This window comes from Lithobates pipiens, unplaced genomic scaffold (genome assembly GCF_037356315.1).
Source record: "Lithobates pipiens isolate NorthernLeopardFrog02 unplaced genomic scaffold, aLitPip1_a1.2 Scaffold_28, whole genome shotgun sequence".
Lineage (NCBI taxonomy): Eukaryota > Metazoa > Chordata > Amphibia > Anura > Ranidae > Lithobates > Lithobates pipiens.
In genome coordinates this window covers 94,464,235-94,488,459 of record NW_027507789.1, presented here as the reverse complement: position 1 = coordinate 94,488,459, position 24,225 = coordinate 94,464,235, and the positions used below count along the sequence as shown (strand labels likewise).

At 43.2% G+C, this 24,225-nt stretch overlaps 1 protein-coding gene across 2 annotated transcripts in view; it reads left to right on the top strand.

The window, feature by feature from the left end:
* The window catches only part of LOC143935528 (transcription factor CP2-like protein 1), a 416,417-nt gene that overhangs the window by 86,041 nt on the left and 306,151 nt on the right, over nucleotides 1-24,225 (top strand). The window contains exon 1 of one of the 2 annotated variants that reach the window (XM_077459470.1): nucleotides 18,497-18,642. The exons of the other annotated variant lie outside the window; for it this stretch is intronic. Coding sequence (XP_077315596.1) covers nucleotides 18,557-18,642 — 86 coding nt within the window. The 5' untranslated portion in view covers nucleotides 18,497-18,556. Of the gene's footprint in view, nucleotides 1-18,496; nucleotides 18,643-24,225 lie in introns of those variants that run through there. 2 annotated transcript variants of the gene reach the window in all.

Here is a 24,225-nt window from a genome sequence, read left to right as displayed (position 1 = left end):
ACCCACAGTTGATCCAGAGGAAGGCAAAAAAAAAAAAAAAACAGAAAAGCATGCTCCAGTTTGCAACAGCAGGGGAACAAAATCCTTCTTTTTTTTGATCCCCCGAAAGGCAACTTTTTAAAGCAATGGACTGAGCTTGCCAGAACCACCTCTGAAGGGAGTCTATTCCACATTTTAACAGCTCTTACTGTGAAGAAACCTTTCCGGATTTGGAGATGAAATATTTTTTTCTCTATAAAGCCCCGTACACACGAGAGGACTTATGTCCGACAGACTTCCGAAGGAGTTCCGTCGGAGTTCTGCCGGAGTTCCGACGGAGTTCTGACGGACTTTTCGGCGGAGCGGACTTGGCCACACACAATCACACTAAACTCCGACGGATTCGAACGTGATGACGTACGACTGGATTCGAATACGGAAGTTCATAGCCAGTAGCCAATAGCTGCCCTAGCGTCGGTTTTAGTCCGTCGGAATAGCACACACACGAGCGGAGTTTTCGAAGGGACCCGGGTCCGGCGGAGTTCCGTCGGGAAAATTTGAAGCATGTTCCATATTCTAAAGTCCTTCGGACTTTGGCGAGTCAAAAGTCCGTTGCAGCCCACACACGATCGAATAGTCTGACGGACTCAGTCCGTCGGACTTTGGACGTTGAAAAGTCCGCTCGTGTGTACGCGGCTTAAGAGTGCCCCCTAGTCCTCTGTGATGACCTTAAAGTGGATAACTCAACAACAAGTTCACAATATTGACCACTTATGCATTTGTACGTGTTGATCATATCCCCCCTTAATCTCCTCTTCTAGAGAGGGAATAGATTCAGTTCCTGTAATTTTTCCTCAAAGCTGAGCTCCTCCATGCCTCTTTTCAGTTTGGTTTCCCTACTACAAAAGCATACGTAAGCTGCGCCCGCATATGAAAATGGTGTCCAAACCATACATGTGAGGAATTGCCATGATAGAGTGAGAGCAATAATTCTAGCACTAGACCTCCTCTGTAACTTAAAATTGGTAACCTGTAGACATTTTTAAATGTCGCCTATGGAGATTTTTAAAGGTCAAAGTTTGTCAGCATTCCACAAGCGGGCGCAATTTTGAAGCGTGACATGTTGGGTATCCCCCTAGTCTGCTTGTAAATTGGCGCATCTGTAGCATGCTTAGAACATGCTGCAGTGTTAATGAAATTTCTAAAGGAAAAAAAAAAAGTCAAATCACATTTAATTTGACTTGCGGTTGCAAATCCGGAACCCAACCTGGTATGGTTCAGGAGGGGGGTGGCTGCGCTTGTTTGTCCCCCCTTTACCTGACTTGCCAGGCTATATGTCGGACAAGGGTGGGGGGGGATCCCTTTTTTTTTGTCTTTTACAGTCAAATTTGTGGGGGTTTTTTTTTGTATTATTCAGCTGTCAGCGGGGCAGACCAACACAAACATAACCTTATCTATCTATACCCCAAATGTGGGGAGAGGCTAGTTCAGGAGATTCTGTGCTCAGTGTTATAATGACAGGATAATGTGACATAGGAGTATTTGGGTCAATCTATTATCGTACTATAGCCATAATGTTAAACTAGGGGTTATTTACTACATCCGTTGCCGTAGTGTTATCATCTAACCAGCAGGTCCACACCTTCTCAAATTTTTGTGGACAACCCCTGCTCGAGTAGGTGGCCTTATAGAGGGGCAAACTAGCGTTCACCAGGTTTTTCCAGAACTTGATAGAGGGGGAAGACGATTGTTTCCAGTTCATGGTGATGGCCTTGCGTGCATAGTACAGTAACAGGGATATGAGTATTTTCCTAGCTCTGAGGATTGACATTTGCTCCACTAGCCCTAACAGACAATATTTAGGATCATAAGGTATACGAAAATTCTGGCCATTTTTAGAGCTAAGAGGCAAACTACTGTCATGTACCAATGCAAAATAAATAAAAAAATATATATGATTGAGGAAAGTCTTAAAACTGTACGTGGTGTTATGGAGAAATACAATTTTCTTGGACAGCCTCAGGGACAGCATATACGCAGCAGCAGCACCCTAATCCATACCTCCCAACAGTCCCAGATTGGGCGGGACTTTCCTGCATCTTCACCTTTGTCCTGCTGTACAGGAGGTTTGTCCTGCATCAGTCACCCTGGGTTTTCCCTGTGCGCTCAGCTTAGCACTTTCAAACACAAAAGCCTGGCTTCTGTGTTTGAAAGGGAAAGTAACAGCTCTCCCGTGGCTCCCACAACAGCCTTCCTGCTCTGCACTCGGGACAAGTGCTGGTCTGGCAGAGTGCAGCATGTTCAAGGGAAGGAGGGGGGAAGGGCAGAACTTGGTGAGCTGCAGCATGATCCCCTTTCTCTTACCTGGTCTTTGAAGTTCTGGGGCCAAAAACGAGTGTGCACTTAGTGCACTGAAAAGGAAGATTTTTCTGCGGTGGATAGGGAGAGCTGGAAAAGTAACCATGTGGAAGATGCTGGAGCTTTGGGGAGAGGGGGGGGGGGCAAAGATGAGGCCTGAGGATAGGGGTTGTGCGGGGTGTAGTAATGAGATGTGGCTCGATGCAGCCCCTAGCGCTCTCTTGAAAACTGCACCCTGTGCATAACGCACTCCAGGACCCTGTACTTTGTGCCTGGCACTCTCTTGCACTTTGCACATAACTCACCCTTGAACCCTGCACCGTGTGCATAATGCACTCCAGAACCCTGCACTCAGTACATAATACATCCGAGAACCCTACACTCTGTACCTAGTGCTCTCCTGAATTCTACAATCTGTACATAACGCACTCCAGAACCTTGCACCCTGTGCATAACGCATTCAAGAACCCTGCACTTTGTACACAACGCTCTCCTAAACCTGCACTCTGTGCGTAACACTCTCCAGAACCGTGCAGTCTGTACCTGAATCCTACACCCTATGTATATCGCACTCCAGAACCTTACACCCTGTGCATAATACACTCCAGAAACTTGCATCCTGTGCATAACGCATACCAGAACCCTACACTCTGTAACTAGCGCTCTCCTGAACCATATGAGCTGTACGTAACACACACCAGAACTTTGAAACCTGTGCATTCTTCTGAACCCTGCACTCTGTATCCAGCGCTCTCCTGAACCCTGTGATCTGTAGGTAACACACTCCAGAACCTTGAACCCTGTGCATAACGAATTTCAGAACCCTGTGCATAACGCACTCCAAAACTCTGCACCCTTTTATCAATTTTTTTTTTTAATGATTGTGCTGGGGTTTGTATATATCCATGAGACTCTTGGTGAATAATAATAAGGATATTTTATAGGTACAAGGAAGCCCGAGTTATGTTTAAAGGGGTTGTAATGTCTATTTTTTTAAATATTAATGCACTTTATGCATTAAGATAAAAAACCTTCTGCGTGCAGCAGCTCTCCCTCCCTCCCTAATACTTACTTCTCTGTCCAGCAATGTCTACGAGTGTCTCTGCCCTTGGGGACTCTCCCTCCGTATTGGCTGAGACACAGCAGCAGTGCCATTGGCTCTCCCTGCTGTCAGTTAGCCAATCAGGAGAGAGAGGGGGACGGACCAAACCGCAGTTCCATGTCTGAATGGGCACACAGAGCTGTAGCTTGGCTCGGGTGCCCAATAGCAAACTGCTTGTTGTGGGGCACTCAAAAGGAGCACATAATAGTCACCCGAGAACAGGAGAATCTGGGCTGCTCTGTGCAAATTCACAGAACAGAGCAGGTAAGTACAACCTGTTTTTTTTTTTTTAAAGAGAGACTTTACAACCACTTTAAAGATGCCCCTTAAGCTTCTCCCACTGTCAAGTGTCCCTCATTTAAAGTTCAAAAGTTGGGAGGTATGCTAATCTGAGTATTTCATTACTTTTTTCCAGGTAGTTTTAGCAGCAACACATGTTTTTCCATCAAACGGTAATTGACTAGCCAATAGAAATTGACCAGTAGTTTGCTGTGGCTGCCTCTGTTCTTACTGATGCAAAACTGCCCTGCCACTAGCCAGTTTCTGTCAAGTTCTCATAAAAAATTTTGAGACAGCAGGTGATGCAGCAGCAGCAAATTTTTTAAGTGCCTGAAATGTGCTAATGAAAAATAGCACATGTTTGTTTTTACAAGAATTAATACTGCAGATGACGCAGCTGTGCAAAACTGGTGAAGCAGCAGTTATGTTTAGGATGTTTAGGATACATTAAGGTGAAAAAAGTTCTGTCAGTCACCAGCCCCCCAGCCCCCCATTTTACTTACCTGAGCCCTAGAATTTCTAACTGTGAGGATGCTCTGTCCCTCTGCCCGGGGATCTTGGCACTTGATTGGATAGATCGATAGCAGAATAGCCATTGGCTCCCACTGCTGTCAATCCAAATCCAATGACACGGGCGCAGGGGGGGGGGGGGGCAAGTCCGGCATTTGTGTCTATAAACGCAAATGCTGGACTTGGGAATGTGCCCGCGAGGTAATCCCCCCCGGAGAGCGCTTCTCCTAGGGAGTTATCTGATGTGGGGAGGAGCCACAAGAGCCACCAGGGGACCCCAGAAATCGAGGATCGGGGCCACACCATGCAAAGCGAGCTGCACAGTGGAGGTAAGTATGATATGTTTGTTATTTAACAAAATAAATAACAAAAACTTTACAATGACTTTAATCTCTCCCTATGCAGCTTGTCAGCTTTCCATATGCTTTTCCTACAACAGCTTCCAATTCACTGACACTATGGCTGTATATCTATATATATAAAACGGTTTGATGACGAAACGCGTAGGGGATGACCATAGGACGTAACCTCTCCATAACAAAATACAGCGGCCAGCGGTGGTTTCCATACATTGCGGTTTTTAATTGTTGTTACATGTGAGTAGTTTTCTTTTCTAAATAAAATAAAAAATAGTGTAGCGCTTCAATGATAAGTGTAATCAACACAAATTCTGTAAAGATAATAGTAGCAAAACAGAGATCGCACAGAACCAAATGCCTAGAAATCAAAGTCCAACATAAAACAATCATTCAACTGAGTTGATGGCGTAGAAGTGACCAAACCGTCACATAGAAGGACAATGGTGTACTGGACGAATGTGTTCATGCGGGTAAACTTGATTGTAAGCATCAAAATGAAAAGTGAATAAATACTTCTTACCGGAACGGTTGGACTCACACAGTCATATGACGGTTGAGTCTAGAAGGCTTGGGGTCACACTCTGGGACCAAAGACTGTAAGGAGAGAGGTCAGTTGGGCTGGTGGAGGAGCTCCAGACGGTTGTAGGCTCAAAGGTGGATCCTTTCAGATGAAACATCAAAGGTCAAGATGATCAGGCCCAGACGCAGCTCGTTGTACCAATAATCCTGCCTCCCCCGAATGGGGAGGGGGGTGTTTGTAAAATTTTACACCAAAGCAATGGAGAGGAGAAAAAAGAAAAAAAGGCTCCACATGGTGCGGGTCAAACAATGTAAAAAAGTTGATTTAACATGCCCCAGTTGAAGACACATATGTCGAAACGCGTCGGGCGAGCTGTTGGCACCCCACATTGCTTTTAGTTCATTTTACTTTTTATGTGATCACTAAGTCATTTATTACCTTTTTGACTTTAATAAATCAACTTTTTTACATTGTTTGACCCGCACCATGTGGAGCCTTTTTTTCTTTTTTCTCCTCTCCATTGCTTTGGTGTAAAATTTTACAAACACCCCCCTCCCCATTCGGGGGAGGCAGGATTATTGGTACAACGAGCTGCGTCTGGGCCTGATCATCTTGACCTTTGATGTTTCATCTGAAAGGATCCACCTTTGAGCCTACAACCGTCTGGAGCTCCTCCACCAGCCCAACTGACCTCTCTCCTTACAGTCTTTGGTCCCAGAGTGTGACCCCAAGCCTTCTAGACTCAACCGTCATATGACTGTGTGAGTCCAACCGTTCCGGTAAGAAGTATTTATTCACTTTTCATTTTGATGCTTACAATCAAGTTTACCCGCATGAACACATTCGTCCAGTACACCATTGTCCTTCTATGTGACGGTTTGGTCACTTCTACGCCATCAACTCAGTTGAATGATTGTTTTATGTTGGACTTTGATTTCTAGGCATTTGGTTCTGTGCGATCTCTGTTTTGCTACTATTATCTTTACAGAATTTGTGTTGATTACACTTATCATTGAAGCGCTACACTATTTTTTATTTTATCTGTTGAACTTTGTTTGTTTTTGGTGTTGGCTGCTGTTGTGGCCGTTGTGGCCATTTTTTCACAAACTATAGCGCAGTGTTTTCCCTTTTTATATTCTTTTCTAAATAAATTGGCTGTAAAGACATACTACACCATGGATATTCTTTTTTTTTATGGAATATATGAATGAGGCATTTATACCAGTGGATGATAAATCAAACTCCCAGGGAAGCACCAGAGAGCGGCACAGGGGCTTACACTGTGGAGGCGAATCTACCCCTGCAGGGGCAGGGTATCTGGTGAGCACAATATCAATTGTTTTCACAGAAAAAGCGCACCGGGAGCTCTTTCCACCTTTGGAATAATCACAGAACGTCTGCACAAGTCACTTTTTGATAAAACTTTTTTGGGACTATTTATACAGAAATTATTTTTGACTTCACTTGCTTTATTTATATACATTATCATATGCATGCATCCTTGTACAGATAACTGTTTGTCATCTATTGTTTTATATATTAGAGCAGGGGTTGACAAATTTGCTTGGAATCTAGGAGCCAGCTTAAAAAGTTAGGAGCCAGGTCCGTGACGGCGATCCGGACCTGTCCCTGGCCTGACATGGAGACGAGTGAGGGGAAGATAGCAGCGCTAAAGCCGCCCCCCCCCCCCCCCCCCCCCGTCTCCAAGTCATTGCCCATAGCTCTTAGAGGGACATTTTATTTATTTATTTTTTTCAAATGACAATTTTTTTTTTCAATTGCATTTTAGTGTAAATATGAGATCTGAGGTCTCTCTGACCCCAGATCTCATATTTAAGAGGACCTGTCATGCTTTTTCGATTACAAGGGATTTTTACATTCCTTGTAATAAGAATAAAAGTGACACAACATTTTTTTTAAAAGAACAGTGGAAAAAAAAAAAAAGTTAAAATAAGAAGAAAAAATAATAATTTTTAAACGCGCCCTGTCCTGCCCGCATATAAAATCGGTGTTCGAACCACACATAGGAGGTAGCGCCGTGATCGGTAGAGCGAGAGCAATAATTCTAGCCCCAGACCTCCTCTGTAACTCAAAACGTGCAACCTGTAGAATTTTTTTAAACGTCGCCTATGGAGATTTTAAAGGGTAAAAGTTTGTCGCCATTCCATGAGCGGGTGCAATTTTGAAGCGTGACATGTTGGGTATCAATTTACTCGGCGTAACATTATCTTTCACAATATAAAAAATAATTGGGCTAACTTTACTGTTGTCTTATTTTTTTATTAACTAAATTATTTTTCCCAACAAAAGTGCGCTTGTAAGTCCGCTGCACAAATACGGTGTGACAGACAGTATTGCAACAACCACCATTTTATTCTCTAGGGTGTTAGAATAAAAATTATATATAATGTTTAGGGGGTTCTAAATAAAGGGAAGAAGAGGCAGGTAATATAAAACAGGCAGAGGAAGCTTTATTAGCATTGCTGGTTTGTCATACCAACGGCGACCACAAGAGGGCGCTAGATTCCAGAAGGAATCATAGGACCGCAGAAGGCCTCAAAGCCGCGGCCTAAATTTTCGGCCGCCGGCGGAACGGCCCGACGCGATCACGCTGGGGGGGTCCACAGAGACAGGATACCCCCAGCTGTGCTGCCCCAGGCGCAAGGTCGCTATTTCTAGTCGCAAATGCGACCTGGCGCCCGGGTTTTGTCGAGCCCTGTATTAGAGGCATGCATGTATAAAGGCTGTCTATGGTTGCAAATTGCTCATTAGATATTGATCATAGATACGTATTACTATTTATTATTTTTTATATATATATTTTTTTAAATTATTGTGTTTTTTTTTCCTCACTATTTGTGAGTACCTTTTCTAAGGTTGGGGGGAAGCACATATTGATTTAGGGGATATAACACTCCATAATTTGTCACTGATTCATTTATATGTAACACCCAGTAAGGGGGGTGCACTCACGGCACTAAATTAAATTGATTCAGAGGACAAAGTGCCCTGACAAATTAAATATTTTCACTGAGATTTTTCCAATGTAGTACACCATATGAGGAGTATCTTCATGGCACAAAGGAACATAATTAATAATTTTCTAGTTTTAATATTGTTTATTGGTTTGTAAAAAATGTTTTTCCACTTAACCACCTTCAGACCGGACCATTTTGCTGGTAAATGACCAGAGGTCTTTTTACAATTTGGCACTGCGCTGCTTTAACTGGTAATTGCGCGGTCATGCAATGTTGTACCCAAACAAAATTTGCGTCCTTTTCTTCCCACAAATAGAGCTTTCTTTTGATGGTATTTGATTGCCTCTGCGATTTTTATTTTTTGCGATATAAACGTAAAAAGACCGCAAATTTTGAAAAAAAATGATATTTTCTACTTTTTGTTATTAGAAAAATCCAATAAACTCAATTTTAGTCATACATTTAGGCCAAAATGTATTCAGCCACATGTCTTTGGTAAAAAAAAAGTCAATAATTGTATATTTATTGGTTTGCGCAAAAGTTGTCACATCTACAAACTAAGGTACGTTTTCTGGAATTTACGCAGCTTTTAGTTTACGACTGCCTATCTCATTTCTTGAGGTGCTAAAATGGCAGGGCAGTACAAAACCCCCCCAAATGACCCCATTTTGGAAAGTAGACACCCTGAGGAAATTGATAAGTGGCATGTTGAGCCCATTGAATATTTTATTTTTTTGCCTCAAGCGATTGAATAATGACAAAAAAAATTTATTTATTTTTTTTTACACAAAGTTGTCACTAAATGATATATTGCTCACACATGCTATGGGCATATGTGAAATGACACCCCAAAATAAATTCTGCTGCTTCTCCTGAGTATGGGGATACCACATATGTGGGACTTTTTGGGAGCCTAGCCACGTACGGGGCCCCGAAAACCAAGCACCGCCTTCAGGCTTTCTAAGGGCGTAAATTTTTGATTTCACGCCTCACTACCTATTACAGTTTTGAAGGCCATAAAATGCCAAGATGGCACAAAACCCCCACAAATGACCCCATTTTAGAAAGTAGACACCCCAAGCTATTTGCTGAGAGGCATTTTGAGTCCATGGAATATTTTATATTTTGCCACAAGTTGCGGGAAAATTACAAACTTTAATTTTTTTTTATTTTTTTTTCACAAAGTTGTCACTAAATGATATATTGCTCACACATGCTATGGGCATATGTGAAATGACACCCCAAAATAAATTCTGCTGCTTCTCCTGAGTACGGGGATACCACATATGTGGGACTTTTTGGGAGCCTAGCCGCGTACGGGGCCCCGAAAGCCAAGAACCGCCTTCAGGTTTTCTAAGGGCGTAAATATTTGACTTCACTCCTCACTACCTATTACAGTTTTGAAGGCCATAAAATGCCAAGATGGCACAAAACCCCCACAAATGACCCCATTTTAGAAAGTAGACACCCCAAGCTATTTGCTGAGAGGCATGTTGAGCCCATGGAATATTTTATATTTTGCCACAAGTTGCGGGAAAATTACAAACTTTTTTTTTTTTTTTTCACAAAGTTGTCACTAAATGATATATTGCTCACGCATGCCATGGGCATATGTGAAATGACACCCCAAAATAAATTCTGCTGCTTCTCCTGAGTACGGGGATACCACATATGTGGGACTTTTTGGGAGCCTAGCCGCGTACGGGGCCCCGAAAACCAAGCACCGCCTTCAGGCTTTCTAAGGGCGTTACAGTTTTGAAGGCCATAAAATGCCAAGATGGCACAAACCCCCCCCCCAAATGACCCCATTTTGGAAAGTAGACACCCCTAAATTTAGGGGTACACTAGTGAGACTAGGTAATAAATGGCGGGTGCCCTGAAACTATAAAAAAAATAACTAACCAATCAGCGTCACCTGTAACAGTTATATGGTGATCACTGGTGAAAGGGTTAACTAGGGGGCAATCAGGGGGCTTTATGCGGTAGTATATGGGGGTCCCTGGCGCTATAAAAAGCTGCGGCGAACCTAAATACCTACCTGCCTAACTAGTGTCACCTGTGACACTAATACGGCGATCAGAAAAATGATCGCTTATTAGGCTGGGTTCACACTGGAGCGATGCGGAAACGCCACGAATCCGCGGCGGGTTCCCGCATCGCATGCCTCCCGGCGGCAGTTCACACTGCCCTATGCGAACTGCTGGGAGTGTCAGTGAAATGTTACTGACACCCCCAGATCAGTTCGCATATCGCAGTGCGATCTGCAAACTCGGATCGCATGGTGTGAACACCCATGCGATCCGATTCTGCTGCGGGCCAAAAAAAGGGTCCCGTGCGAATTTGCGGCGGGTGCGGCGGGTGTGGCGGGTGCAGCGAATGGCTGAACTCGAATCGCACAGAGATCGGATGTGATTTGCACTGCAGTGCGGTGCGAATCACATTCGTTCTCATAAACCGCTGCAATGTGAACCCTGCCTTAGTGACACTGGCGACGGGGGGTGATCACGGGGTTAAACCTTTATTGGGGGGGTTAGGGGGGCACATTAGAACTAAAGGGGGCTAACCCTAACTGCCCTAACAGTTATTACAGTCACAAATGACACCAATGCAAAAAAAAAAAAAAAAAAAAAAAAAAAGCAATTGGTGTCACTGTGACTGGGGGGGCAGGGGTAATTGGGGGGTGATTGGGGGGTAAAGGGGGGGTGTGAGTGTGCCTGGCATGTTCTACTGTGTAGTGTAGTGCTTGTGCAACTCACCGATGCTCTCTCCTCGGTGCCGGAACGAAAACTACCGACACGGAGGAGAGAATACATCACTTCCTCTCCTGTGTTTACATTACAGGAGAGGAAGTGATGTCACCGGACAATTTCATTCGCCGGGAGCGATCGCGAGGGGGTGGCCATGAATGAATGGCCGTCCCCTCGTCCGGGATCGCTCCCGAACGAATACCGACCGCCGCAGGCACCGGGCGGGGGCCCGATCGGGCCCCCGACCCGCGGGAGGCAAGGGACGTACATGTAAGCCCTTATGCCTGCCCGTGCCATTCTGCCGACGTACATCGGCGTGCGGCGGTCGGCAAGTGGTTAAAGGTATAATGCCAACTCTACTTAACTTATCTTTACACTAACATAGGTCCACCCTGACAGGGTGGACATGTAAGGTAGAGGCAGCTCTTACCCACTGCATGTGATCCATAGCGCAATATCACCTTCTTTATTTTTATATATATATATATATATATATATATATATATATATATATAATATTTTTTTATATATATAAAACTAGCATATTATACTTATCTGCTCAGTGGTTTTTCAAAGAGCAGCCTGGATCCTCCTCTTCTCCAGTCCCTCTTCTGTGCTCCTAGCCCCTTCCTCCTGTTGAGTGCCCCCACAGCAAGCAGCTTGTTATGGAGGCACCCAAGCCGAGCTGCAGCTCCGTGTGTCCATTAAGACGGAGATGTGGTTCGGCCCCGCCCCCTCTCTTGCCTGATTGGCTAACTGACATTGACAGCAGAGGGAGCCATTGGATAGCCGAGACACTCGTGGACAGAGATGGGGCTCAGGTAGGTATTAGGGAGCTGCTGCACAGAATGCATTAAGATAAAAAAACTTCTGACTTTACAACCCCTCTAATCAGAACTGCGAATCTCACACCTGCGGGGTTCACCTGGAACCCATGGTAATGGTGAACCCAAACTTCATCCCTACTCTTCACCATGCTGCCTGCTTGGCTGTCAGCCAGGACTGTTCTGTATACCTATACACAACTATCCTGTTTCTTTATTATCCCTCTGCTGTGTTTCCCCTTGTGCAGGCTCTACTTGTAATCCTCTCTCAGCTGTTGCACACTTCCCATGTGCCTTTGGTCCCCGGATCACTGCAGTTCTCCTAGAATTTTCTTTTAGCCTAGCTTCACAGCTATATGTTTTGATTTAAACATTTCGAATAGAATAAATTTGAATAGAATAGAATTAAAAAAGAAATTGAATAGAAAGCATAACCATTTCCCAAAATTCAAATAGAATAGAAAAAACCAATAGAATAGAATATAACCATCTTTCTGAAATACGAATTTCAACTAGAATGCATTTAAATAGAATAGAACAAACAATAGAAAAGAATAGAATAGAAAAATCTAACAATATAACCGGTTTCCAAAATTAAAATTTTTAAAAGAATGAATATGAATATAAAATAATAGAATATAAAAAAATAGACCATAACCATCTTCCAAATTGCAAATTTCAAATAGAATAAATGTGATTTTGATTAAAATTAGATTCAAACTAATTCAATTCGACCAAATTTAGAAAAGTTGAATCGAATTAAACTAATTTAACTAAATTAATGTATGTAAATAACGAATGGAAATGAAACAAACTGAATTTTTTGTTCTGCACATTTTTAATTTTTACACAAACTGTAATGATTTTTATTCTTTTTGACATTCATTTCCATGAATTTTAATCAAAATGTGTGTGCATTAAAGTACATAGGTATCACTGACCAACAGGTCAAAATTCTACAGATAAAAATTGCGGTTGATCAATTTTCAGAATGTCAATTTAAAATTACAAGACCGTTCTGTAGCGGTTGCAATGTGGCCCCATTGACCTCAGTGACTGAGTCTGACAGGTGGTGCTGTCTGTCATACTCTGCAGCCTGAGTTTGGTGAGAAATATTTATGTGGCCCTGCAGGCAAGACTTTTTCATATTCTTCCAAATAAATGTGGCACAAATGTAAGGAAAAAATTGTTTCCTTGAGTGATGGGCCGAACACCTCCCTGTTCGGTTCGCAGCAAAACTCCCAAACAGGGGAAAAGTTCTAACCTGAACAGCAAACTCTGAACAGGAAAAATCAAAAGAGCCCATTTTGAAGGCTTATATGCAAGTAATTGCCCATAAAAGGGACATGGGGGGTCTGGGTACTGAAACTGGGGGACATGTATCAATGCATTTTTTTTTAAACAATTGTTTTTTCAGGAGCAGTGATTTTAATGATGCTTAACCACTTGCCAGCCGGCTGCTGACCGCCCACCATCCTTATACAGTGTCTGTTAGGGGAAGAGGAATACCATTCTTAGATAGCTGCCATAGCCCTGGTATCCTCTTCTTCAGCGGGTGGTCGGCTTTCAGATAAAAGTGGTCTCAGTGGCAGATTATCCATGAGATCACTTTTATCAGGGGTGGGAGCAGGCCCCCTCCCACCACGATCTGGTCGTCTCTGACACTTACCGGAGCCATTGGTAGCGGCAGAGACGATCAGGTCCTTTCCCCTCAAAAGCCTGGAGCCAAGTGAGGGAAAGATGGCCTCCACTCGGCTCCATAGCATCAGAAGGCAGAAGTAACGTCAAATGTCACTTCCGCCCAATGGTCTTAAAGGGGAATTTTTTTTTTTTGGTAAAAATAAAATAAAAAAATATTTTTTTTTTAAATTATTATTGCATTTTAGTGTAACTATGAGATCTGAGGTCTTTTTGATCTCACATTGAAGAGGTCCTGTCATGATTTTTTTCTATTATAAGAGATGTTTACATCCCTTGTAATAGGATTACAAGTGACCCAAATTTAAAAAAAAAAAATAATAATTTTAAGCGCCTATCCCGCCAAGCTCGCATGCAGAAGCGAACATAGTTACATATAGTTACATAGTTAGGTTGAAAAAAGACACAAGTCCAAGTTCAACCAAAAAATAATAAAAAATACAATCCCATATACACAAACCTATACCCACAGTTGATCCAGAGGAAGGCAAAAAAAAAAAAAAAACAGAAAAGCATGCTCCAGTTTGCAACAGCAGGGGAACAAAATCCTTCTTTTTTTTGATCCCCCGAAAGGCAACTTTTTAAAGCAATGGACTGAGCTTGCCAGAACCACCTCTGAAGGGAGTCTATTCCACATTTTAACAGCTCTTACTGTGAAGAAACCTTTCCGGATTTGGAGATGAAATATTTTTTTCTCTATAAAGCCCCGTACACACGAGAGGACTTATGTCCGACAGACTTCCGAAGGAGTTCCGTCGGAGTTCTGCCGGAGTTCCGACGGAGTTCTGACGGACTTTTCGGCGGAGCGGACTTGGCCACACACAATCACACTAAACTCCGACGGATTCGAACGTGATGACGTACGACTGGATTCGAATACGGAAGTTCATAGCCAGTAGCCAATAGCTGCCCTAGCGTCGGTTTTAGTCCGTCGGAATAGCACACACACGAGCGGAGTTTTCGAAGGGACCCGGGTCCGGCGGAGTTCCGTCGGGAAAATTTGAAGCATGTTCCATATTCTAAAGTCCTTCGGACTTTGGCGAGTCAAAAGTCCGTTGCAGCCCACACACGATCGAATAGTCTGACGGACTCAGTCCGTCGGACTTTGGACGTTGAAAAGTCCGCTCGTGTGTACGCGGCTTAAGAGTGCCCCCTAGTCCTCTGTGATGACCTTAAAGTGGATAACTCAACAACAAGTTCACAATATTGACCACTTATGCATTTGTACGTGTTGATCATATCCCCCCTTAATCTCCTCTTCTAGAGAGGGAATAGATTCAGTTCCTGTAATTTTTCCTCAAAGCTGAGCTCCTCCATGCCTCTTTTCAGTTTGGTTTCCCTACTACAAAAGCATACGTAAGCTGCGCCCGCATATGAAAATGGTGTCCAAACCATACATGTGAGGAATTGCCATGATAGAGTGAGAGCAATAATTCTAGCACTAGACCTCCTCTGTAACTTAAAATTGGTAACCTGTAGACATTTTTAAATGTCGCCTATGGAGATTTTTAAAGGTCAAAGTTTGTCAGCATTCCACAAGCGGGCGCAATTTTGAAGCGTGACATGTTGGGTATCCCCCTAGTCTGCTTGTAAATTGGCGCATCTGTAGCATGCTTAGAACATGCTGCAGTGTTAATGAAATTTCTAAAGGAAAAAAAAAAAGTCAAATCACATTTAATTTGACTTGCGGTTGCAAATCCGGAACCCAACCTGGTATGGTTCAGGAGGGGGGTGGCTGCGCTTGTTTGTCCCCCCTTTACCTGACTTGCCAGGCTATATGTCGGACAAGGGTGGGGGGGGATCCCTTTTTTTTTGTCTTTTACAGTCAAATTTGTGGGGGTTTTTTTTTGTATTATTCAGCTGTCAGCGGGGCAGACCAACACAAACATAACCTTATCTATCTATACCCCAAATGTGGGGAGAGGCTAGTTCAGGAGATTCTGTGCTCAGTGTTATAATGACAGGATAATGTGACATAGGAGTATTTGGGTCAATCTATTATCGTACTATAGCCATAATGTTAAACTAGGGGTTATTTACTACATCCGTTGCCGTAGTGTTATCATCTAACCAGCAGGTCCACACCTTCTCAAATTTTTGTGGACAACCCCTGCTCGAGTAGGTGGCCTTATAGAGGGGCAAACTAGCGTTCACCAGGTTTTTCCAGAACTTGATAGAGGGGGAAGACGATTGTTTCCAGTTCATGGTGATGGCCTTGCGTGCATAGTACAGTAACAGGGATATGAGTATTTTCCTAGCTCTGAGGATTGACATTTGCTCCACTAGCCCTAGCAGACAATATTTAGGATCATAAGGTATACGAAAATTCTGGCCATTTTTAGAGCTAAGAGGCAAACTACTGTCATGTACCAATGCAAAATAAATAAAAAAATATATATGATTGAGGAAAGTCTTAAAACTGTACGTGGTGTTATGGAGAAATACAATTTTCTTGGACAGCCTCAGGGACAGCATATACGCAGCAGCAGCACCCTAATCCATACCTCCCAACAGTCCCAGATTGGGCGGGACTTTCCTGCATCTTCACCTTTGTCCTGCTGTACAGGAGGTTTGTCCTGCATCAGTCACCCTGGGTTTTCCCTGTGCGCTCAGCTTAGCACTTTCAAACACAAAAGCCTGGCTTCTGTGTTTGAAAGGGAAAGTAACAGCTCTCCCGTGGCTCCCACAACAGCCTTCCTGCTCTGCACTCGGGACAAGTGCTGGTCTGGCAGAGTGCAGCATGTTCAAGGGAAGGAGGGGGGAAGGGCAGAACTTGGTGAGCTGCAGCATGATCCCCTTTCTCTTACCTGGTCTTTGAAGTTCTGGGGCCAAAAACGAGTGTGCACTTAGTGCACTGAAAAGGAAGATTTTTCTGCGGTGGATAGGGAGAGCTGGAAAAGTAACCATGTGGAAGATGCTGGAGCTTTGGGGAGAGGGGGGGGGGGCAAAGATGAGGCCTGAGGATAGGGGTTGTGCGGGGTGTAGTAATGAGATGTGGCTCGATGCAGCCCCTAGCGCTCTCTTGAAAACTGCACCCTGTGCATAACGCACTCCAGGACCCTGTACTTTGTGCCTGGCACTCTCTTGCACTTTGCACATAACTCACCCTTGAACCCTGCACCGTGTGCATAATGCACTCCAGAACCCTGCACTCAGTACATAATACATCCGAGAACCCTACACTCTGTACCTAGTGCTCTCCTGAATTCTACAATCTGTACATAACGCACTCCAGAACCTTGCACCCTGTGCATAACGCATTCAAGAACCCTGCACTTTGTACACAACGCTCTCCTAAACCTGCACTCTGTGCGTAACACTCTCCAGAACCGTGCAGTCTGTACCTGAATCCTACACCCTATGTATATCGCACTCCAGAACCTTACACCCTGTGCATAATACACTCCAGAAACTTGCATCCTGTGCATAACGCATACCAGAACCCTACACTCTGTAACTAGCGCTCTCCTGAACCATATGAGCTGTACGTAACACACACCAGAACTTTGAAACCTGTGCATTCTTCTGAACCCTGCACTCTGTATCCAGCGCTCTCCTGAACCCTGTGATCTGTAGGTAACACACTCCAGAACCTTGAACCCTGTGCATAACGAATTTCAGAACCCTGTGCATAACGCACTCCAAAACTCTGCACCCTTTTATCAATTTTTTTTTTTAATGATTGTGCTGGGGTTTGTATATATCCATGAGACTCTTGGTGAATAATAATAAGGATATTTTATAGGTACAAGGAAGCCCGAGTTATGTTTAAAGGGGTTGTAATGTCTATTTTTTTAAATATTAATGCACTTTATGCATTAAGATAAAAAACCTTCTGCGTGCAGCAGCTCTCCCTCCCTCCCTAATACTTACTTCTCTGTCCAGCAATGTCTACGAGTGTCTCTGCCCTTGGGGACTCTCCCTCCGTATTGGCTGAGACACAGCAGCAGTGCCATTGGCTCTCCCTGCTGTCAGTTAGCCAATCAGGAGAGAGAGGGGGACGGACCAAACCGCAGTTCCATGTCTGAATGGGCACACAGAGCTGTAGCTTGGCTCGGGTGCCCAATAGCAAACTGCTTGTTGTGGGGCACTCAAAAGGAGCACATAATAGTCACCCGAGAACAGGAGAATCTGGGCTGCTCTGTGCAAATTCACAGAACAGAGCAGGTAAGTACAACCTGTTTTTTTTTTTTTAAAGAGAGACTTTACAACCACTTTAAAGATGCCCCTTAAGCTTCTCCCACTGTCAAGTGTCCCTCATTTAAAGTTCAAAAGTTGGGAGGTATGCTAATCTGAGTATTTCATTACTTTTTTCCAGGTAGTTTTAGCAGCAACACATGTTTTTCCATCAAACGGTAATTGACTAGCCAATAGAAATTGACCAGTAGTTTGCTGTGGCTGCCTCTGTTCTTACTGATGCAAAACTGCCCTGCCACTAGCCAGTTTCTGTCAAGTTCTCATAAAAAATTTTGAGACAGCAGGTGATGCAGCAGCAGCAAATTTTTTAAGTGCCTGAAATGTGCTAATGAAAAATAGCACATGTTTGTTTTTACAAGAATTAATACTGCAGATGACGCAGCTGTGCAAAACTGGTGAAGCAGCAGTTATGTTTAGGATGTTTAGGATACATTAAGGTGAAAAAAGTTCTGTCAGTCACCAGCCCCCCAGCCCCCCATTTTACTTACCTGAGCCCTAGAATTTCTAACTGTGAGGATGCTCTGTCCCTCTGCCCGGGGATCTTGGCACTTGATTGGATAGATCGATAGCAGAATAGCCATTGGCTCCCACTGCTGTCAATCCAAATCCAATGACACGGGCGCAGGGGGGGGGGGGGGCAAGTCCGGCATTTGTGTCTATAAACGCAAATGCTGGACTTGGGAATGTGCCCGCGAGGTAATCCCCCCCGGAGAGCGCTTCTCCTAGGGAGTTATCTGATGTGGGGAGGAGCCACAAGAGCCACCAGGGGACCCCAGAAATCGAGGATCGGGGCCACACCATGCAAAGCGAGCTGCACAGTGGAGGTAAGTATGATATGTTTGTTATTTAACAAAATAAATAACAAAAACTTTACAATGACTTTAATCTCTCCCTATGCAGCTTGTCAGCTTTCCATATGCTTTTCCTACAACAGCTTCCAATTCACTGACACTATGGCTGTATATCTATATATATAAAACGGTTTGATGACGAAACGCGTAGGGGATGACCATAGGACGTAACCTCTCCATAACAAAATACAGCGGCCAGCGGTGGTTTCCATACATTGCGGTTTTTAATTGTTGTTACATGTGAGTAGTTTTCTTTTCTAAATAAAATAAAAAATAGTGTAGCGCTTCAATGATAAGTGTAATCAACACAAATTCTGTAAAGATAATAGTAGCAAAACAGAGATCGCACAGAACCAAATGCCTAGAAATCAAAGTCCAACATAAAACAATCATTCAACTGAGTTGATGGCGTAGAAGTGACCAAACCGTCACATAGAAGGACAATGGTGTACTGGACGAATGTGTTCATGCGGGTAAACTTGATTGTAAGCATCAAAATGAAAAGTGAATAAATACTTCTTACCGGAACGGTTGGACTCACACAGTCATATGACGGTTGAGTCTAGAAGGCTTGGGGTCACACTCTGGGACCAAAGACTGTAAGGAGAGAGGTCAGTTGGGCTGGTGGAGGAGCTCCAGACGGTTGTAGGCTCAAAGGTGGATCCTTTCAGATGAAACATCAAAGGTCAAGATGATCAGGCCCAGACGCAGCTCGTTGTACCAATAATCCTGCCTCCCCCGAATGGGGAGGGGGGTGTTTGTAAAATTTTACACCAAAGCAATGGAGAGGAGAAAAAAGAAAAAAAGGCTCCACATGGTGCGGGTCAAACAATGTAAAAAAGTTGATTTAACATGCCCCAGTTGAAGACACATATGTCGAAACGCGTCGGGCGAGCTGTTGGCACCCCACATTGCTTTTAGTTCATTTTACTTTTTATGTGATCACTAAGTCATTTATTACCTTTTTGACTTTAATAAATCAACTTTTTTACATTGTTTGACCCGCACCATGTGGAGCCTTTTTTTCTTTTTTCTCCTCTCCATTGCTTTGGTGTAAAATTTTACAAACACCCCCCTCCCCATTCGGGGGAGGCAGGATTATTGGTACAACGAGCTGCGTCTGGGCCTGATCATCTTGACCTTTGATGTTTCATCTGAAAGGATCCACCTTTGAGCCTACAACCGTCTGGAGCTCCTCCACCAGCCCAACTGACCTCTCTCCTTACAGTCTTTGGTCCCAGAGTGTGACCCCAAGCCTTCTAGACTCAACCGTCATATGACTGTGTGAGTCCAACCGTTCCGGTAAGAAGTATTTATTCACTTTTCATTTTGATGCTTACAATCAAGTTTACCCGCATGAACACATTCGTCCAGTACACCATTGTCCTTCTATGTGACGGTTTGGTCACTTCTACGCCATCAACTCAGTTGAATGATTGTTTTATGTTGGACTTTGATTTCTAGGCATTTGGTTCTGTGCGATCTCTGTTTTGCTACTATTATCTTTACAGAATTTGTGTTGATTACACTTATCATTGAAGCGCTACACTATTTTTTATTTTATCTGTTGAACTTTGTTTGTTTTTGGTGTTGGCTGCTGTTGTGGCCGTTGTGGCCATTTTTTCACAAACTATAGCGCAGTGTTTTCCCTTTTTATATTCTTTTCTAAATAAATTGGCTGTAAAGACATACTACACCATGGATATTCTTTTTTTTTATGGAATATATGAATGAGGCATTTATACCAGTGGATGATAAATCAAACTCCCAGGGAAGCACCAGAGAGCGGCACAGGGGCTTACACTGTGGAGGCGAATCTACCCCTGCAGGGGCAGGGTATCTGGTGAGCACAATATCAATTGTTTTCACAGAAAAAGCGCACCGGGAGCTCTTTCCACCTTTGGAATAATCACAGAACGTCTGCACAAGTCACTTTTTGATAAAACTTTTTTGGGACTATTTATACAGAAATTATTTTTGACTTCACTTGCTTTATTTATATACATTATCATATGCATGCATCCTTGTACAGATAACTGTTTGTCATCTATTGTTTTATATATTAGAGCAGGGGTTGACAAATTTGCTTGGAATCTAGGAGCCAGCTTAAAAAGTTAGGAGCCAGGTCCGTGACGGCGATCCGGACCTGTCCCTGGCCTGACATGGAGACGAGTGAGGGGAAGATAGCAGCGCTAAAGCCGCCCCCCCCCCCCCCCCCCCCCGTCTCCAAGTCATTGCCCATAGCTCTTAGAGGGACATTTTATTTATTTATTTTTTTCAAATGACAATTTTTTTTTTCAATTGCATTTTAGTGTAAATATGAGATCTGAGGTCTCTCTGACCCCAGATCTCATATTTAAGAGGACCTGTCATGCTTTTTCGATTACAAGGGATTTTTACATTCCTTGTAATAAGAATAAAAGTGACACAACATTTTTTTTAAAAGAACAGTGGAAAAAAAAAAAAAGTTAAAATAAGAAGAAAAAATAATAATTTTTAAACGCGCCCTGTCCTGCCCGCATATAAAATCGGTGTTCGAACCACACATAGGAGGTAGCGCCGTGATCGGTAGAGCGAGAGCAATAATTCTAGCCCCAGACCTCCTCTGTAACTCAAAACGTGCAACCTGTAGAATTTTTTTAAACGTCGCCTATGGAGATTTTAAAGGGTAAAAGTTTGTCGCCATTCCATGAGCGGGTGCAATTTTGAAGCGTGACATGTTGGGTATCAATTTACTCGGCGTAACATTATCTTTCACAATATAAAAAATAATTGGGCTAACTTTACTGTTGTCTTATTTTTTTATTAACTAAATTATTTTTCCCAACAAAAGTGCGCTTGTAAGTCCGCTGCACAAATACGGTGTGACAGACAGTATTGCAACAACCACCATTTTATTCTCTAGGGTGTTAGAATAAAAATGATATATAATGTTTAGGGGGTTCTAAATAAAGGGAAGAAGAGGCAGGTAATATAAAACAGGCAGAGGAAGCTTTATTAGCATTGCTGGTTTGTCATACCAACGGCGACCACAAGAGGGCGCTAGATTCCAGAAGGAATCATAGGACCGCAGAAGGCCTCAAAGCCGCGGCCTAAATTTTCGGCCGCCGGCGGAACGGCCCGACGCGATCACGCTGGGGGGGTCCACAGAGACAGGATACCCCCAGCTGTGCTGCCCCAGGCGCAAGGTCGCTATTTCTAGTCGCAAATGCGACCTGGCGCCCGGGTTTTGTCGAGCCCTGTATTAGAGGCATGCATGTATAAAGGCTGTCTATGGTTGCAAATTGCTCATTAGATATTGATCATAGATACGTATTACTATTTATTATTTTTTATATATATATTTTTTTAAATTATTGTGTTTTTTTTTCCTCACTATTTGTGAGTACCTTTTCTAAGGTTGGGGGGAAGCACATATTGATTTAGGGGATATAACACTCCATAATTTGTCACTGATTCATTTATATGTAACACCCAGTAAGGGGGGTGCACTCACGGCACTAAATTAAATTGATTCAGAGGACAAAGTGCCCTGACAAATTAAATATTTTCACTGAGATTTTTCCAATGTAGTACACCATATGAGGAGTATCTTCATGGCACAAAGGAACATAATTAATAATTTTCTAGTTTTAATATTGTTTATTGGTTTGTAAAAAATGTTTTTCCACTTAACCACCTTCAGACCGGACCATTTTGCTGGTAAATGACCAGAGGTCTTTTTACAATTTGGCACTGCGCTGCTTTAACTGGTAATTGCGCGGTCATGCAATGTTGTACCCAAACAAAATTTGCGTCCTTTTCTTCCCACAAATAGAGCTTTCTTTTGATGGTATTTGATTGCCTCTGCGATTTTTATTTTTTGCGATATAAACGTAAAAAGACCGCAAATTTTGAAAAAAAATGATATTTTCTACTTTTTGTTATTAGAAAAATCCAATAAACTCAATTTTAGTCATACATTTAGGCCAAAATGTATTCAGCCACATGTCTTTGGTAAAAAAAAAGTCAATAATTGTATATTTATTGGTTTGCGCAAAAGTTGTCACATCTACAAACTAAGGTACGTTTTCTGGAATTTACGCAGCTTTTAGTTTACGACTGCCTATCTCATTTCTTGAGGTGCTAAAATGGCAGGGCAGTACAAAACCCCCCCAAATGACCCCATTTTGGAAAGTAGACACCCTGAGGAAATTGATAAGTGGCATGTTGAGCCCATTGAATATTTTATTTTTTTGCCTCAAGCGATTGAATAATGACAAAAAAAATTTATTTATTTTTTTTTACACAAAGTTGTCACTAAATGATATATTGCTCACACATGCTATGGGCATATGTGAAATGACACCCCAAAATAAATTCTGCTGCTTCTCCTGAGTATGGGGATACCACATATGTGGGACTTTTTGGGAGCCTAGCCACGTACGGGGCCCCGAAAACCAAGCACCGCCTTCAGGCTTTCTAAGGGCGTAAATTTTTGATTTCACGCCTCACTACCTATTACAGTTTTGAAGGCCATAAAATGCCAAGATGGCACAAAACCCCCACAAATGACCCCATTTTAGAAAGTAGACACCCCAAGCTATTTGCTGAGAGGCATTTTGAGTCCATGGAATATTTTATATTTTGCCACAAGTTGCGGGAAAATTACAAACTTTAATTTTTTTTTATTTTTTTTTCACAAAGTTGTCACTAAATGATATATTGCTCACACATGCTATGGGCATATGTGAAATGACACCCCAAAATAAATTCTGCTGCTTCTCCTGAGTACGGGGATACCACATATGTGGGACTTTTTGGGAGCCTAGCCGCGTACGGGGCCCCGAAAGCCAAGAACCGCCTTCAGGTTTTCTAAGGGCGTAAATATTTGACTTCACTCCTCACTACCTATTACAGTTTTGAAGGCCATAAAATGCCAAGATGGCACAAAACCCCCACAAATGACCCCATTTTAGAAAGTAGACACCCCAAGCTATTTGCTGAGAGGCATGTTGAGCCCATGGAATATTTTATATTTTGCCACAAGTTGCGGGAAAATTACAAACTTTTTTTTTTTTTTTTCACAAAGTTGTCACTAAATGATATATTGCTCACGCATGCCATGGGCATATGTGAAATGACACCCCAAAATAAATTCTGCTGCTTCTCCTGAGTACGGGGATACCACATATGTGGGACTTTTTGGGAGCCTAGCCGCGTACGGGGCCCCGAAAACCAAGCACCGCCTTCAGGCTTTCTAAGGGCGTTACAGTTTTGAAGGCCATAAAATGCCAAGATGGCACAAACCCCCCCCCAAATGACCCCATTTTGGAAAGTAGACACCCCTAAATTTAGGGGTACACTAGTGAGACTAGGTAATAAATGGCGGGTGCCCTGAAACTATAAAAAAAATAACTAACCAATCAGCGTCACCTGTAACAGTTATATGGTGATCACTGGTGAAAGGGTTAACTAGGGGGCAATCAGGGGGCTTTATGCGGTAGTATATGGGGGTCCCTGGCGCTATAAAAAGCTGCGGCGAACCTAAATACCTACCTGCCTAACTAGTGTCACCTGTGACACTAATACGGCGATCAGAAAAATGATCGCTTATTAGGCTGGGTTCACACTGGAGCGATGCGGAAACGCCACGAATCCGCGGCGGGTTCCCGCATCGCATGCCTCCCGGCGGCAGTTCACACTGCCCTATGCGAACTGCTGGGAGTGTCAGTGAAATGTTACTGACACCCCCAGATCAGTTCGCATATCGCAGTGCGATCTGCAAACTCGGATCGCATGGTGTGAACACCCATGCGATCCGATTCTGCTGCGGGCCAAAAA